The 17049-nt window shown below is 54.5% G+C and overlaps 2 protein-coding genes and 1 pseudogene across 5 annotated transcripts in view; 1 reads left to right on the top strand and 2 right to left on the bottom strand.

Moving 5' to 3' along the window:
• The first annotated feature begins 5292 nt into the window (after positions 1–5292).
• LOC118526903 (ubiquitin-conjugating enzyme E2 N pseudogene) lies at positions 5293–6921 on the top strand (annotated as a pseudogene). The gene is made up of 2 exons (XR_013445454.1): positions 5293–5506; positions 6048–6921. The product of XR_013445454.1 is annotated as a ubiquitin-conjugating enzyme E2 N pseudogene (transcript).
• Positions 6922–7747: 826 nt separating this feature from the next.
• LRRC14B (leucine rich repeat containing 14B) lies at positions 7748–12460 on the bottom strand. The gene is made up of 2 exons (XM_036078432.2): positions 11469–12460; positions 7748–9534 (listed from the first exon to the last, which is right to left on the bottom strand). The coding sequence occupies exons 1-2, from the start codon at positions 12356–12358 to the stop codon at positions 8889–8891; spliced, it is 1536 nt and encodes a 511-aa protein (XP_035934325.2). The 5' UTR covers positions 12359–12460; the 3' UTR covers positions 7748–8888.
• Positions 12461–12835: 375 nt separating this feature from the next.
• PLEKHG4B (pleckstrin homology and RhoGEF domain containing G4B) overlaps positions 12836–17049 on the bottom strand; it is an 80022-nt gene continuing 75808 nt past the window's right edge. Inside the window, exons 20-21 of one of the 3 annotated variants that reach the window (XM_036078428.2) lie at positions 15194–15330; positions 12836–13766 (exon numbers count right to left, since the gene is read on the bottom strand). In XM_036078428.2, coding sequence (XP_035934321.2) covers positions 13761–13766; positions 15194–15330 — 143 coding nt within the window. In that variant the 3' untranslated portion in view covers positions 12836–13760. Of the gene's footprint in view, positions 17046–17049 lie in introns of all 3 variants that reach the window. The other 2 variants (XM_036078427.2, XM_036078429.2) reach the window with 2 other exon arrangements.

Here is a 17049-nt window from a genome sequence, read left to right as displayed (position 1 = left end):
TGCCACCTATGTGTGTAATTCTTTACTCTTTATAAAATGTTTTTACATAGATTATCTCCATTTTACCACAAACTGATCAAAGGTAGGCACTTGCCCATTTTTCACAAAGCTAAGGTGAATCAGCCTCTCACACATCACCCCTGTAATCCCACCCCGTGTAATCCCAACATGGGAAGTATATGTAGCAAAATCAGAGAATGGGACGCCTGGGTGGCTCTGACTTTTGTTCAGGTCATGATCTCAGGGTCCTGGGATCAAGCCCCGTGTGGAGCTCTGCTCTCAGCGGAGAGTCTTCTTTCCTCTGCCTCTGCGCCTCCCTCTGCTCATGCTCACTTGCTCATTCTCGCAAATAAATAAGGAAAATCTTTAAAAAAAAAAAATCAGAGGAAAAGGCACGTGGGGGCAAGTGAGGAGCCTGTGCGGCTTCCAGAGTCTTCTCCCCGGGGAGTCATGGGAGTGCTCCCTCCCACCCACCCCCACCAGCAAGGAGCGTGAACTGTCGCCAACCTGGGACCCCCAGAGACAGCCCAGCGCTGATGTTGATGGCTGGTCACGTGGGTATCCTCTGCTTGGCACGCACCCAGATTGCAGAATCCCAGAAGGAAAGCCGGTATCCTCTCAAACTACAAAATTTAGACACAGTGGGCTGCCCTTCCTGGTCGGTGGCAGGGAGGTCCTCTCGCCATCCAGGGGCCAGCCTTGCAGCAGGCTTTTGGAAGGCCCACAGTCTCCTTGTGCAGGTGAGGCAGCTGGACCTGTCGCCAGGAGAAGCTGTCTGGGCAGTGCGGCCCCAGAAGTGCTGGAAACTTAGATGCAGTTCCTCGGTAGCAAGTGGCCCAGCAACGGCTGCACTGAGGTCCGCCTGCTTTGGAGCCCCGTTTCCACCCGGCCTGCCTGCCTGTCTGTGGCAGGGAGACAAACTTAGGAATACTAAGCTGACAAAAAACTTCACGTCTAATTATAGGGGAATGTCATTAGAGCTGGGTTTGGTCTGGGGACCAAAATGCTGAGGACTTATGGCCCAGTGGATCTGCATGGTTTATGCTCACATGTGGTTTTTAATCTTCACAGCAATTTCAGAGATGAAGCGGCTCAGACCGAAAGGTCCCCCATGGGGCTGGGGTCCTCGCCCCAGGCTCTGCTCTTTGCTGCTGTGCTCGGCACAAGATGGTTTCATGCTTTTCTTCTCCAGCGGCTCCTCCCGTCATCTTTTTCCTCAACTGTCACTGCTTGACCCAAACAAAAATAACTTAGGTAAATCTGAACTAAAAAGTTTCTATGGTTATTTGTATCACCTAGAGTGCTGTCCATTCAGTTTCTGTTACTCCACTGACTCTCCAGGTACCCTTGGATAAACCACCTAATGCTTTCCCCTTGGTTTTGTCTTTAAAAGGAGGGAAATTCACGGGGCACCTGGGTGGTGCAGTGGGTTAAGCGGCCGACTCCTGGTTTCGGCTCAGGTCAGGATCTCAGGGTCTTGGGCTTGAGCCCCGTGTCAGGGATTCTCTCTCTGTCCTCCCCCCCCGCCCCCACCGTGTCTCTCTCTCTAAAAAGTAAATAAGTAAATCTTTAAAAAAAATGAGGAAAATTCAGCCAGCCATTTAGTAGGTAAATTTCAAGGTGAATTGTTAATCCTCATCCTATTTTCTAATGTCCAGCATGCTGTGAGCCTAGTCTTCAATAGCTCGATAACTATGTTCAGATAATTCAAATCAGTTTAGACACTGGTTTGATACTGCAAAATCAGAAACTTGCTACAGAAAATTATGTTGGGCCATGTTTGTATTTGCATAGCATAGCTGCCTTCTACTAGCAAGTTTATTTGAGGGTTAATTTGATGCCATCCATTTTTTTAACATTGATTTTGTTAGGTTGGAAATTTGATGACTTCACAGGTGTATCAAAGGAGGTCTGGACTAAGTGACACTAGAGTGGAACATTATTGAACTAAAAGGGTTTAAAATTGAGAAAGAGAGTAGGAGCCAGGAGCTGTTTGATATGTGTGCAGGATTTGTGGGGACTTGGGAGTCAAACATCATTCGTCCAGGCTGCTTTCCAGAAGGTCTCAGTAACTGAAACCTTGAGCCAGCAAGGCAAGGAGGATGCTCCAGGATAAAAGGGCCAGGGTTGAGAAAGGACCTGTCTCTAGAGGGAGCCTGTCTGTGCTGTAGTCAAGAGGACGGGGCGGTGGTTGCGGTGGGGGGCTTTGTGGGGGGGTTCAACCTCTGCTTTCTAATTGTACTTACTGTGAAAGTACCTATTTCAGCGTGTTTTACTTTGGAATAAAGTTGGAAGGCTCAAGGATTGACCAGGATGTTCCAAAAATAAAAAAAGAAGCAGGCGGTGATTCTGTAAATTAATCCCACTCAATTTATTTGTTAAATATGCTTTTCCTCCTTGTAAAAGTTCATAGAGACAGATACAGAATTCTCATATGTATTTCTTGTGTGTGTGTCTATAATGCATATGTGGACTGACAGATGAAGTGGTTGATTTCATGATGACAAAGTAATCCTGCAAACATCGCACCAATGATGCGATGTTATGACAGGGAAGAGACTTCACCAAAGAGCCTGTGTGTTTTTGAAAAGGGAAGTTAGGGGCGCCTGGGTGGCTCAGTCGGTGCAGCATCTGCCTTCAGCTCAGGTCATGGTCTCAGGGTCCTGGGATCGAGCCCCGCGTCGGGCTCCTTCTCCCTCTCCCTCTGCCCCTCCCCTTGCTTGTGTGCTCTCTCTCTCTCTGTCAACAAAATAAAATCTTAAGAAAAAGTGGAAAGGGAAGTTATATCTAATTAAACTATATAACAGAGTATTTCTATATGGGATTGTTCAACAGTCTGATTGCTAAACAGTTTACCCAGATCATCTCTCAGGAGAAGGAGGAAAAGTCTTTGTCATCACTTTCACTGTCTCAGTACTCTGTGAAAGCCATCTGCAGTGAATACACAGGGGCTGGTGAAGGTTCCTGTGCTCACTCGGTATCTCGTGACAGAGCATAGGGGACCCCACCCACACAGAGGACATCCTGAGCCCTGCAGAGAGAGTGCCGGACTGTGGAGGCCAGAGGGATGCCACTGGGCCTCCTGGGGGCATCCTGAGCCATGCTCGTTGGATCTGCCCTGCCCCATGTGAGCAAGATGCTCCTCTCCTCCAGCAGTGACAGAGACAGCTGCTCGGTTTCTCTCTGCGTCAGGACTCCGGCTGTAAGCAGCAGAAAGCGATTCAAGCTACCTGAGACAGTTTTGAGGGGGCTTTATTCAAGGACATGTCATGGGACCTCAGGGCAGGAATGGAGACTGCAGGCCATTTCCTCAGAGAGGAACCAGAAATGGCCAACAGCGGTCAGGAACCTCGGAGCAGTGGTCTCCCTGCCTCGTAGCTGCTTTAATCTTTCTCCCTCTGGGTCTTCTGAATCTGCGTCTTACCTGTTTGGTTCCCACGTGTGGCAGTTTGGGGACTACTGGGTTACAGGGTGCTGTGGCCTTTGAATGGAGAGGGTGCAGGGAAATCAGGCGTGTGGCTTTTGCTAACCTCACAGGAGATCTTGAAAAAAGAAATTGCGGCTTATTGGCTGCCTCTGTGGCAGCTCTGAAGGAAGTCCGTCTCCGGCAGGCCCTGCGACAAGTCAGGGTCTTGTCAGGGAGCAGACAGACCGCAGGGGAGCGTTGAGATCTGAGGCACGGCGCCCCAGCCGCCCGCTGCGCCGGGAAGCAAGCGCAGGCCTGGCCTGCTGTGCTGCGTGGATCTAAGGGAGACGTGCAGCACCCTGCTGTGCGCGCTCACGTGTGTCCCTGCATAGTGTCCGGGCACGGACACTGGCTCTCTGTGGGTGGCCTGCAGTGGGTGGGCGCTGGGAGCCCGGCTGCCTGGAGCCAGGGCACAGAAGCTCATGGAGGGGTGGACGGGGCTGTTGGCAGGATTTGTCACATGAGGGCAGATGCTGCAGCCCCCGCCGAGGTGCTGAGATGTACCCTGCTCAAAAGGGGCTCTACCCACAGCCAGGGCTGACTGTTGTAGGGGATGCCGTGGTTTTGGGCCCCAGGCTGATGGGGCTCGGGAGTGCCAGCGGCAGGTGGGTAGAGTCCCTGCGATGGGCATCAAGACCCAGGCGAAAGCTACAGCACTTGCACCCATAGGGAGCTGCCGCAGTGGCCAGCCATAGAGCGTGGGGTCCTGCGGTCTAGTGGGTGACAGCTCATCAGGGGGTTGCTCAAGCCACATAGTGAGAAGGAAGAGGAGAGCACCAGTGATGGTAAGAGCCCCAGGCTCATGTGCCCCGCACAGAAAGTCCCCTGAGTCTGTGGATCTCTCCTAGTCTGGGGCGTAGAACTGGAAAGAACCATCTGGAACAAAAGTGGAGTAGGAGGCCCCTGAATCTGTACTCCCTCTTTGCCAGGATGGGCAACAGGAAGCAGGGCAGACTTCCTGGAGGAAGTGCCATGATGAATCCACCACAAAGGACTTGGGGAAGGTAAAGCCCATGTCCTTGATGTCCCGGAAGGTGGTTTCCCAGTGTCCATCATGATCCTCACCCTGTCCCCATTCAATTCAGCAGTCTGGCCCCTGGGAAGACAAGGTGGATTTGGGCACTGAGAGGCCTTTAAGCTTCACCAGGAGGAGCCGCAGCACAGCTGCCCCCGTGGTACCCTCCCACCCTCTTGACCCTTGGCCCTCTGCCCCTCTCTCTGCCTAGGTGGTGGGTTTTCTTGTCCCTACAGTTTGCCTTTGTGTTGGATCCATGCCTTCGCAGAATGAAAAGCACAGGGATGCGCCTGGGTCCTGGCAGATCCCTGGGACTGACGTCACATGGACATCGTCAGAGAGCCTCTGAATCCCAGGCTGTGCAGGTGCGGCGAAAACCCATCATGGCTGGAGACAGTACTTCCAGGGTTGGGGCCTAGCAGGTGCGCAGGAACAAGTAAATGACAGGCACCAGGATGGCATAAGTTATGCCCTAAGTTATGGGAGGCCTAAGTTCTGCTTGGGCTGCTCCACGTGCTTCGGAATTGCTCCAAATGTGCCTTCCCAGCCTCTTTGACTTTTATGGGGGGTTGTTCCTCAGAAGCCCCAAGGGCAGGGGCTGTTGGCAACATTCACCACCAGCAGACACCTGCGTGCCCACCTCCTGCCCCAGTCACTGCAGCATCCCTGGGCCCTTCTCCACCACGGCTGCCTGACTCAGCCACGTACTTGCTGGGGTCCTCTCCTGCTGGCCACAGACATAAACAGTTGGAATTCCTCCACTCTTTAGAGTTAGATTCAAAGCATCGCAAAATTTTGACCTGTGCCCGCCCTACTCTCTTCTCAGGGCTTCTTGCAACAGCAAACTCCATGTGCCTGAAATAGGGTTCAGAGACGTTGCCAGCAGGACAGAAGAGGGTGGGTGGCCCAGAAAGCAGATCTGAGGGGCACAAAGAGTTAGAAGTCACCTCTTCCCTCCTGCCCACTTTTTGGACATCCTCCTTTCCTGAAAGACTCAGGAGGAACATTATTGCCTTCCCCAGCAGGTAGACTCCTGAGACAGCTATCACTCCGGGGGCCTATACCTTAGGCAGCCCCACTTGGTTGTTGGGGAGAAAGGCATGAGACATACCGGGGGGGGGCAGCATGGGATTACCTGGATGGGGACTTACCCGGGGAGGGGGGAGCATGTAGGGTGTAGACATACCTGTGGGGGGCAGCATGGGATTACCTGGATGGGGACTTACCCGGGGAGGCGGGGAGCATGTAGGGTGTAGACATACCTGGGGGGGACAGCATGGGATTACCTGGATGGGGACTTAGCTGGGGGAAAGAGGAGCCCCAGAACTGGACAGAGGGTGGAGCCTGCTCACACAGTGACTCAAACCCCCAACCAGAACTTGGGTGCTCTAGTGTGAGAAGATTGGGCCCATCAAGCACTAGCCTCTATCTTGAGAAAATATTTCATTTTCATACTCTTAGATATTTTAAAAAATTCTGAATTGCATTGAAATTAAAGCCACGTCTGAGGAAGGCACACTACTGTTTTATTAGTATCTAATCATCCTAACACTTGGCCCTTTGCAGGAATCAGATCTTGGTAGAAACCAAGTCCAAGTACTTGTGGGTGAGGCGAGCAGAGCCAGATTCGAGAGCAGAGGCCAAACTCGGGATCTGACAAGATGGCCGGGCTGCCCCCCAGCATTATCAAGGTAACCCAGCGTTTGCTGGCAGAACCAGTTCCTGGCATTAAAGCAGAACCAGATGAGACCAACGCCCATTATTTTCATGTGGTCATTGCTGACCCCCAGGATTCCCCCTTCGAGAGAGGGACTTTTAAGCTTGAACTATTCCTACCAGAAGAATACCCAATGGCAGGCCCTAGAGTACGTTTCATGACCAAAATTTATCATCCGAATGTAGACAAGTTGGGAAGAATATGTTTAGATATTTTGAAAGATAAGTGGTCCCCAGCACTGCAGATCCACACAGTCCTGCTATTGATCCAGGCTTTGTTAAGTGCTTGCAATCCAGATGATCCATTAGCAAATGATGTAGCGCAGCGGTGGAAGACCAACAAAGCCCAAGCCATAGAAACAGCTGGAGCATGGACTAGGCTATATGCCCTTAAAATCGATCTGATCATCAAGTGTGCATCACTTCTCCTGTTCTGCCAAGACTTCTTCCTTTTTTGTTTGCATTTAATGGACACAGTCTTAGAAACATTACAGAATAAAAGCCCAGACATCTTCAGTCCTTTGGTGATAAAATGCACATTAGCAAATCTATGTCTTGTCCTGATTCACTGTCGTAAAGCATGAGCAGAGGCTAGAAGTACCATCTGGATTGTTGTGAAACGTTTAAAAGCAGTGGCCCTTCTCTGCTTTTATTCATTCCCCCCATCATGGTTTGAGTATAAAGCACTGTGAATGAAGGTACTTGTCAGGGTTAGCTGCAGGGCTGTGGGTGTTTTTCTTTATTTCTTTTTTTGAGGGGGAGAGGTAGTTTTATTTTAATTTTATGTGTTCCTTTCCCCCTTTTTATGGTGATCTAATTGCATTGGTTAAAAGCAGCTAACCAGTTCTTTAGAATATGCTCTCTAGCCAAGTCTAACTTTATTTAGACGCTGTAGATGGACAGGCTTGATTGTTTGAACCAAAATGGGAACATTAAATAAACATCACAGCCCTCACTAATAACATTGTGACTTTGCTGTCAAGTGTAGAATCCTTCCTTCAAGAAAAAACTTGTGACCATTTTGCATGGCTTGTCTGGAAACTTCTGTAAATCTTATGTTTTAGTAAAATATTTTTTGTTATTCCACTTTGCCTTAGTACAGTTTGTTTTACTGTGTTTATGTCATTTTCCCAATGTGACATTCGTATTTAAAAATTAAAACTGATGGAACATTCTCTTTTAGTCTTTACCACCTGACAAGGTGATCTGGCAAGAGGTAGATTTTGCCAGTTTCTTTTCACTGATGCAAACTTGTATAAAGATATCACTGAATGCAGTATTTACAAGCTGGCCCTGAGCATGCATAAAGCATCAGTATTTGATATTTTTTTACCTCCTAGAAATTTGAATACATGTGTTTGTGTTGTCTGATTAGTGAGAGGCTCACTGGTGTCTGCCGAGGTGTTTGGGACTTACTGTACGGGAGAGTCACCGCAGAGCAGAGCTGTGACTGTGTGTCGGACTCACGTGTTCTGCCACATTTGTTTGTGTCTGGCACTTGGGATATGACCTATTTCTTAGTCCTTGTCTGGAAACTTCACGTGTAACCACTGGTGTGTGCTATTAGGAAACACCAATCTGATAATCATGTGGGGTTGCTGAGGCTTTTATGAGTCTTCCTTATAGACCTGATGAGCAGATCTCAAGCAGCGAGCCTGCGTAAGTGTCTTCTGGAAGGTTTCTTCCTTTGAGAGTATCAGATCCTCAGTTAATGACTCTTTCATATTTGCTATGGGAGCTCCTATTGTTTGATATTCAGTGATTTTTTTTCTGCATTGACAGAGTTCCTCCCCTCAAAAAAACGGTTCTTTCCCACCCTTCTCCGTATCAAATTCCCTATCCTTGTTCTTTGTAAGTCATCAGGATAGCCAGTCCTAAGTACGTAAATGTTAACCCGTGGGTTGGAACCTTTAAGGTAATGGATATTGTAGCCCATCTGAATGTCCCCCACTCTTGATTCTCATAACTTCTGGAGTTTCTTCAGCATGTGGTATATTTTATTGTGCTCCTTTGTAAGATGAAGAATTATCTATTAAAATTACATTTTCAACAACAACAACAACAAAAAAGTCACCAAGTCCAAATGTTGTAATTAAACATTTACACGCCAGGACTCAACCGCACAGAGGAGCTCCCCACACAGAGGAGCTCCCCTCGGTCTGAGCAGAGGGTCCTCTGAGGTCAGCGTCCAAAGGGAGGTAGGAAACAGGGGCAGCGACGGTGCTTTCACTGGCAGGGCTTTCTTGCAGTGACAGAGGCCCTCCGGGAAGCCATTCTGCATCCTCAGGGCTGAAGCCATTAACAACAAGTCGCATGTGCCATGCTGGGCAGGAGTTTGTAAATATGAAAACCCATGTCAGCACTGCAGACGCCCCAGATGTGGCACAGGGAGTACTGAGTTCTGGGACAGTTCTCACGTTCTCTCCACCCCCGCTGGACATCTGGGCTCCCCTCCTTGCTCCTATCCAGCCCAGCACCATTCTACCATCTGCCACCGATGTGGCCTCGAGTCACCTCTCCCAAAGCAGGGCTTCCTCTCGTGCAGTGCTTAACTGATGCCATGTACGAGTCTCACTAAGAGATGCGTTAACTGGTGGTGGCTGGGGGAGTGGACGCCCAAGCCTGCTGACTCAGGATGTCCAGGCTGCTGCACAGTTGAACTGCAAGACCCCCCTTGGTCTGCTCAGGGGCCTACTCCGTCTGTTCCAGTGCTCTGGAAAAGTTTTCTAGAGCAGCTTTGAAGGCTCGCAGTAAGAAAGTTCCAAGTTCATTGCTTGTTTCTTGGATATCTGGGTCAAAACTTCCAAAGAGGGGCGTGTAGACTTGGATGTCTCCCCGGCCAGCCCGAAGCAGCACTGCACGGAGATCCTCGGCAATTACATCATATTTCTGCTGGTCGAATTTGGACATGGCCAGCTCGTCCTGGGGGTAGGCGGCGCCTTCAGGGTAGCAGTCCTTGGGCACTGGGAACTCGACATACCGCAGCTTGGGCAGCTCGCAGAGAGCCATGAAGAGGCGCCTCAGGGCCTGGGCCGGCAGCGGGTTCCCCAGGAAGCGGAGCTCAGAGAGTTCGTGGCAAGGGCTCAGGGCCAAGATCAGCATGCTCACGTGGCCATCCTCGATGCTGCACTCCTCCATGGTGAGGACCCTCAGTGTCTGGGCAGCCCGGCTCAGCAGCCTGAAGAAGGTGGAAGGAAACAGGCCGAACAGGCTGTGTCCACTGAGGTCCAGCACCTCCAGGTGTGTGGCATGGCTGCAGTCTGCCAAGAAGGCCATGTCTGCGTGGTTCAGGGAGCAGTTGGCCAGGTCCAGGGTCCTCAGTGGCGTCCGTAGGGGGCTAGGGCAGGATGGAAAACAGCACAGGTGAGGGCGGTCCCAGAGAGGACCTCTGGGAGGAATTCAGATGAATTCTATCTCATAGGTCAGCAGACTGCAGCCCGAAGGCCAAACCCACTGCTGCCTGATCTTACTCAGCCTGACAGTAAGATGGTTTGTACATCTTTAAATGGTAGAACAAATCAAAAAAGAATGATACTCTGTGACATGTGGAAATAACACAAAATTCCATTTTTAGTGTCCATAAATAAAGTGCCAATTAGAACTAGGGTCACTCATTTGTCTGTGGCTGCTTTGGGGCTGTGACGCCAGAGCTGAGTCCTTGAGCCCCGGTGTGGCCGAGTATGGTGCAGAATTAACTTTACTGAGACAGGCCTGGCCTCTGTCCTCAGCTCCTCAAATGTTAGATCTGCTTTGCCGACCACCCACCGTGTCTGCTCCTGTGCTTGCTCTAGCACCGCGGTGCACGTGAACTGGTATGAAACAATTTTACGGTGGGAAAGGGCCATGGGGCCATCCAGTCCAGTTTTCATATGACCTGGGACCTAAAGACCCTCCCGTGTTCTGCGGTGAGTGGGGTAGATGGCCCGGCATCAGCAAATGCACGGCTCTGCCGGCAGTTCTCAAAGTGAGGGACTGCACCTGCCCCCGGGACTTGTGAAAAATGCACATGCTCAGCCCACCCCGCCCTGGGGACGCTGGGCCTGGGTCTGGTGCTACCAAGCTGAGCACTCAGTGCAGGAGAGTATATGCGGTCTAGTTCTCTGCCCACCCCCTCGCCTGGGTCCCCCACGCCTATACTCCCTGCGTGCTGAGAGCCTGGTGTCTACCCACCACACTGTCCTTTTCCCGGCCCCTCCATCCAGGTCTGTTGTGTGGGCTAAAGAAGCCAGAGTGGCCCTTGTGAATAAGGAGGCGATCACGTCATCCTCCTGCTCAGAACCTCCAGGGGCTTTGCTTGCTCAAGAAAAGCTGAAGCCCTTCCCTCCTTCCTCCCGCCGCCCCCACACTGCCCTGCCTATTGACCCCACCTTCTCCCTGCTGACCCTTGACCCCTCCACATCACCAGCTTGGGCCTTTTGCTCCTCTCACCAGGCTGCTGCAGTCTGCAGGCTCAGTGCTCCGAGTCTCTGCTCACAGGTCACCTCAGGGACTCAACCTTCCCTGACCACCCACCGTTCTCCGGACCCCTGGCCCTGCTGGTGCTCCCATCCTTGTGCATCGTCCTCCCCTCACACAGGTGGACCTGCTGACTGGCTCCAAACCAACACGGTACACAGAAGCAGTGACAAGTCAGTCTCAAGAGCAGGTTGGGACTGTGGCTTCTACCTGGGTGATCTCTGGTTCTCGGATCAGCCGCCCTGTTGTGAGAACTCCCAGCAGCCAAGACTCAGAGGCTGCCCGCCAACAGCCACACGCAGAGCTTGGAAACTGATTGCCTCACCCTCCCAGCCCTCCAAGCCCTTCAGAGGAGACCACAGCCCAGTAGACCCTAGCTGAGCCGGGTTCTTGACGGAGCTTGTTGCCATATGCCCAGTGTTGGGATAATTTGTTACAAGACAGGTGAGTAATACAATATAATATAGTCACTTCTATGTTGTTTGTTTCACTAATTAGCAAATTTCCTGTCTGCTCACTGACAGAAAACAATAGTCCTCCCTGAGTTCTCTGTGCTGCCAGGCTACACACAACCCAACCCCGCTGGGTCACCCCCCTCTGTCTGTGCCCTCCTGCCACTCTGGGCCCTCCTGGAGTAAAGGCAGAGGGAGCTGGGAACCTCGTGGCCTTGTAAGCAGCCAGGTGCCATCTGGTGGTCCCTCGTACATCTTCAGCCTGGCTCCCCAGAGGGCACCCTGTCGCCAGATCTGCGCTGAGGAGCTGTGAGCAGAGACCCCGCTCACCCGGCCCGGCCCTCTGTGCTATCACCCGACTCACCCGAGCAGTTTCGGAATCTTCCCTGTCAGCGTGGAGAAGGCCACACTCAGCTCAGTGAGCTGGCTCATCTGGCTGAGCTCCCAGGCAATGGAGGTGAGGAGGGGGTCCTCGCCATCAGGGGTTGAGGCGCTGGTGGGGGGCGCATCGAAGGCCTTGGCAGGCAGGGTGAGCGAGGCCAGCTGGGGGAAGCCCACCTGGGCCAGCAGCTGCTGCACGTGGCCAGCATGCAGCCGCACATTGTGCACCACCTCCAGCCTGCGCAGCTCACCTGGCCCGGCCAGACGCAGCACCTGCAAGAGTTGGCTGGGGCCCAGACTGTCTGCCCGGAAGGAAAGGCAGTGCACACGCAGTGGGGCAGGGCCTGCCGGCCCCAGGGCCTGCACCACCACCTTGAAGTTTCCCTCTGTGACAAAGAGATCAGCGAGGACCCAGACGGGGCGCCGGGCCCCTGGGGACTCTGCCTGCAGCCGGCAGCATGTCTTGGCCAGCAGCTCGGTGCGGCCCCACCTGCCCAGCGCCCTCCCACAGGGGCACTGCTGCACCTGCACGTCTCGGACGCCTGTGAGGTCAGCCACACGCAGCCGCCGTGGGCCCCCAGCCCGGAGCACGTGGTCTGCAAGGCCCTGCACACAGGCCTCCAGGCAGGCCCTGCAGGTGCGGTCTCGCAGGTCCTCTGGGGGTTCTGAGCGCGGTCCCAGCAGCGCACTCAGCCGGAACTCCTCCAGTGGCCAGTGTTCCAACAGGACACGGATCACCTCCGCCTGCTCCAGCAAGTAGCTAGCTTTGAACAGGAGTGGGTAGAGGTTGTGGGCCACACTGTCCAGGCTCTGTTGGGCCACCTGGGGGTGAGACACCAGGGCCTCAGCAGAAATGAAGCGTAGCGATCTCATTGTGCCCGCCTGTGGTGGCCCAAAAGCAAGACCGAGCTCTCCCCTTGAGATTCTCCCAAAGATGTATGCCCTTCTTGTTTATTTTTAGCTGCAGCTGCTGTGAGCAGTTCGCCTTTGCCAGAAAGTAGTGAGCAGCCCCTTTGGTCACCTGACGGCTATTCTGGTCGTGGAGGCGTCTGGCAGTGGTCAGCCTGTCCTTGTGGTGCTCAGCTGGTGAAAGCAGAGCTGTCTGAGTGCTTGGCTCAGGGACACTAGGCCCCTGAAAAGTGCCGCTCCTGCCCACCGCAGGGGTGGCCTGTGCTTGGGAGCTGCAGTGGGCTGCATGGCCCTGGGCGTGGACCAGGGAGACCCCAGATGAAGGCCCTGCTGCCCAGGGCCACGTCCCCTCAACGTCACGGGAGCCAGCCTCCCGGGGTGAGGCCTTCAGGTGACGTCCCTGGGTACAACAGAACCAAGGAAGAGAACCGTGACCACGTCTTAGAAAAACACGTCTCATTTATTTATATTCCTAAAGTTGGGAACAAGTCAGCATCGAAACAAAGTAACAAAGAAAACAGCTTACAGCAGCTGGAAATCGCCAAGTCACTGTGCTGTGGAACCAGCCTGTGCACCTGGCTGCCACCTGGAGGATGGGGGTCTTGTGGGGAAGACACCCCACAGCAGGAAGCTCATTCAAGGTCTGGCATCTACCCAGGCTTTCCCTGCTTATTATTATTCTGCTCCTCCATTTGGTGAGGGGTGGTCCTCTCGGGACACTGTCCACACCCCAGACCTCAGGCCCAGCTGCTGTGCGCTCACCCCAACCTGGGTCCCAGGCCCATAGGTGGTGGTGGTGGTGACTGGTGGCCCCACTATCTACACATGCCTTGTTAAAAACGAAAGAAAACCGAGATTCCAAATATACTCAGAGCACCCCCTGCACCTGGGATACACCTCAGTGGGTTCTGCTCTTGGGGACCATTGCCCATGGGCCTGCGTTGCCTGGAGGGCCAGTGAAACATGGCCCCAGAGGGCTCGCCCTGCTCTGAGACACCCCAAGTCTGCCTGGACCTCCCCATGGGAACCAGGGTTCCCCGTGCTCCCACCCCAACCTCGCTGCAGCCTCCAGAGCATTGGGGGAGTTCAGAGCAGTGCGCACATGGAGGTCTGGGCCACCTGGCCCTCTGAGCCCCTGAACTGGGGTGGAGAAGCTGTGCAGGTGGGATGTAAGAAGGCCAGACGATGTCCAGGCAGGCAGGACCCATGGCGTGCTGACTGCGTGGCCGGCGCTGGAGCGAGGGTGTGTTAGGAGCCCAAGCACGAGTGCCTCATTCCCAGACCTCCAGCCCAGGTCTGGGTGGAGGCCCCTCTGCTCCCTCTGACGGGGACTCTCCCCGGAGGGGCTGAGCCTCTTGCAAATACATCACAGCTGTGAAAGAAAGGAGGTCGTTACTCGCGGCCACCGGGTGCCCAGGGCGTGCACAGCACAGAGTCCTTGTCTGGGAGGTACTGCCCAGGCCTTGCACCCTGCAAGGCCCTGTCAGACTCATGGACACACAAGCTTTGGAAGCAGCACTTGGGGCCAGCACGGACCAGGTCAGGGCAACAGAGACAAGAGCGTTCTCTGCAAGGCCGGCTGCCCTCATGGTGCGTTCCGCGCCTGGGTCTAGGCCCAGATGGAGCCTGCCGGGTGGCCACCTTGCCTGGCATCACCATGCATCTGGGGGTAAAAAGGTTCTGGCCCTGAAACATGTCAGTTCTGTGTTTGCCGTTCTGATCCCAGAACACGAGTGCATGTGTGCACCCCAGAGCATCCTCTGTCAGGGCTCCAGGGCATGGGCTATGAGTGGATGTCGGGGAGGCCCCTGTTCTCAGGACAGGGTGCTGGGTCCCCCAGGAGCCACTCCCAACAGAGGGGTGCCCTGGAGGTTGGGGCAGGTGGAGGTAGTCCCCACTGGCTTCCGTGGCTAGGCCTCTGGGGAGTGACGGCACCAGGGGCCAAGGGCCCCCTCCTGTTGCAGGAATTCCTGAGGTCTCGGAAGTAACTCCACACCACTCTCTTGGGTATGCAGTTTCCAGGGGGTTTAGACAGCAAGGTCCTGGGGAGGTTGGTCAGGGGGCAGGGGTAACGGGAACAACCTTGCTGGCCAGGGTGCCCCTCCTGGGGGGGCTGTATCACGTCTGTGACTGTGCTTGGGAGCATCTGGAACAAGGCGGAGACATGGCCAGGCAGTCTGGCTGCTGGTGGCACGCTCAGTGCCTTAGGGTGGACAAGAGCATCCTCCCGTTACCTCAGGGTAGCTGGCACAGCCTACTAGTCAAACCACTGTCCAGAAACCTTTGTTCTGGCAGAAGGAGAGGAAATCACTGATCAGAGCCCACGTCACTGGTCATCGTCAGTGATGTGGGGCGTGTGGACTAAAGACCCGTCCCCCACACCCTACGCTCAGCATACCCTCAGACTCGGCCCTTCCCTCTGATGCTGCCCAGAAGCTGGACGGGAGTGTCTCCCCAGAACTGGGGGGATGGGGGTGCCTCCGCAGAACGAGGACCGTGCTTGCCAAAGTGGATACATGTGTGACCTGAGGCTGGACGAAGGTCAGTTGAGAAGATCTCTGTGAAAGAGACTTCCTCTCTGAGTGTTCCCCTCCCCTGGTCACCCCATCCCTCCCTCTCAGGGGTGACGTGTCTGTGTGTACGTGCAGGGCTGTGTTTGGGCTCTCCCCTGCTGGCAGTGGACAGGGAACGGCCAGTTCACAGGCAGAAAGACCCACCAGGATCCCTGGGCGGGTCCCGAGCCTCTCACGCCGGGGGGGGGGGGGGGGGGGGGGGATGGTCTCAGGAGAGGGGACTCACCGTTGTGGTGTACTGGCTGGGCATCTGCAGCCGTGAGCCCCTCCTGGGGACAGCAGGGCAGGCGCTCTGGGGGCCCCCCTCAGAGAACAGCCCTGGGAGCCCAAGGCCACTGTCCCCCGATGACGTGTACTCCGTCACTGCAAAGAGGGGCTGGGTCAGGGCTGGCTGCCCCTCTCACCTCTGTGCTCAGCACTCAAGGCCCCCTGAAGCGTGTAAACAGAGAATGAGGCGTGTCCTGTGCGTGCAGACTTATCCCAGGACAACCGTGAGGCTGGGTCAGAGCAGACCGGACGGCGCTGCTGGAGGCCACACACCCCTATGAGCAAGTGTCTCCGACCCTGCTTTCCCGAAATCAGCCGACTGGGAGGGGGTGGTCAGGTGGCCTCTCCAAGCAGGGAGCCTCCGGCTCACACCAGGCAACTCAAAGGGGAAACACAGAAAATGAGACCAAAGAAAGGCCACATGGCTTAAATAAAGAGCTGGAACAGGTCGGACGAGGTCTCCGCCCCAGAGGGCCGTCGGGGCCTGTTCTATCACTGCAGATGAAGCTGCGGCCTCGGCCCTGCCCGCCGCGTAGGCACAGACTCCCGTCGGCTGGCTTCTGTGCAGGGGTCACGGTGCTGTTTCTGCCCGGAGCTGAGGGGGGCTGAGCAGGACCCTCCTGCACAGACCCTGCACGTCCACGGGAGAAGAGAAAGCCCCACCTCCAGACTCGGGCTTCAGTGGGGTGTGCCAGCCCACGGGGGAGCTGGGGAGGACGCCAGCAGGAAGGTGCCGTGGCTCTGGGCTGGCAGTGCGGGCCCGCCCAGGACACAAGCTCGACCAAGGTGGCCGCTGTTCTGAGTAGGTGTGCAGCCCCTGGAGCACCTGGGCACCCCCGCAGGTTTCAGGCCCAACGCCTCCATCTGGGCAGAGACGGGTTTGGGGTTGGTGGTGCCCTCCGAGTGCTGTCACGGTGGCAAAGTCACGCTGGGGGCTTGGAAGGACGTGTGTCCCAAGCAATGTTGCCCTGAGGAGGGGCCTCACCAGGGCTGTGGTACTGTGGGATGGATTTTTCTGGGAAACCAGATACCCGTGACCCTCCACGTCACACTTGTGGTGATTCCGCACACGCAGGAGGCTGAGGAAAGCAGCCAGGTGGGCCCTGCCAACACGTCCGCTCCCTCCACGTGGGGCTGAGGGCAGGCCGGCGCTCACAGACCACAGCGCTACTGCGTATCCGGGGCGCGGTTGAACAGGTGGATGTACGAGCCCGGCCGTGCGGCCCTACAGCACGGACACAGTCCACAAAGCACATGCGTGTCGCTCACAAAAGGGTGTCTGTGCTCCATTCCCACTCCCTGCGGTCACGGATATGCTCAGCCTTCATCTCTATTTTCCCATTAGTCCTTCTGTTCTCTGTTCTCTTCTTCTCTTTCTACTACGTTCTTTGGGATTGAGCTACTCTTACAATTCCATTTTATCTCCCTGTAGGTGTACTAGCTGTCAGTCTTTGTTTTGTTATTTTAGGGGTCATTTGGGGTTTAAAATGTCTATCTAACAAATTAGGTGCCTCCCGTGATATTGTACATCTCGGCCACGATACAGAACCGCCACATCTCCATACGTTCTGTGCACACACATCCCACCGGCCTCAAGGACAGTAATGTGGTGACCCCTTTCCACCGTGCTTGTTCAGACAGCCCACTGTCTCTTACAGAGCTTTCAACAGAAGAGTCTTCCTTTCTGCTGCCTCTGTTCCACCTACTGTCACTGTCCTTCTCCCTGGAGAACATCCTTTAACATTTCACGTGTGCTGCTGAGGAACGGTTTCAGCTTTCATGTGCATGAAAATGTCCTTGTGTCACCATTTCTGA

The sequence above is a fragment of the Halichoerus grypus genome, chromosome 2 (assembly GCF_964656455.1).
Source record: "Halichoerus grypus chromosome 2, mHalGry1.hap1.1, whole genome shotgun sequence".
Taxonomy (NCBI): domain Eukaryota; kingdom Metazoa; phylum Chordata; class Mammalia; order Carnivora; family Phocidae; genus Halichoerus; species Halichoerus grypus.
The sequence above is the reverse complement of the archived record's forward strand: the minus strand, read 5'-3'. Positions and strand labels throughout refer to the sequence as shown.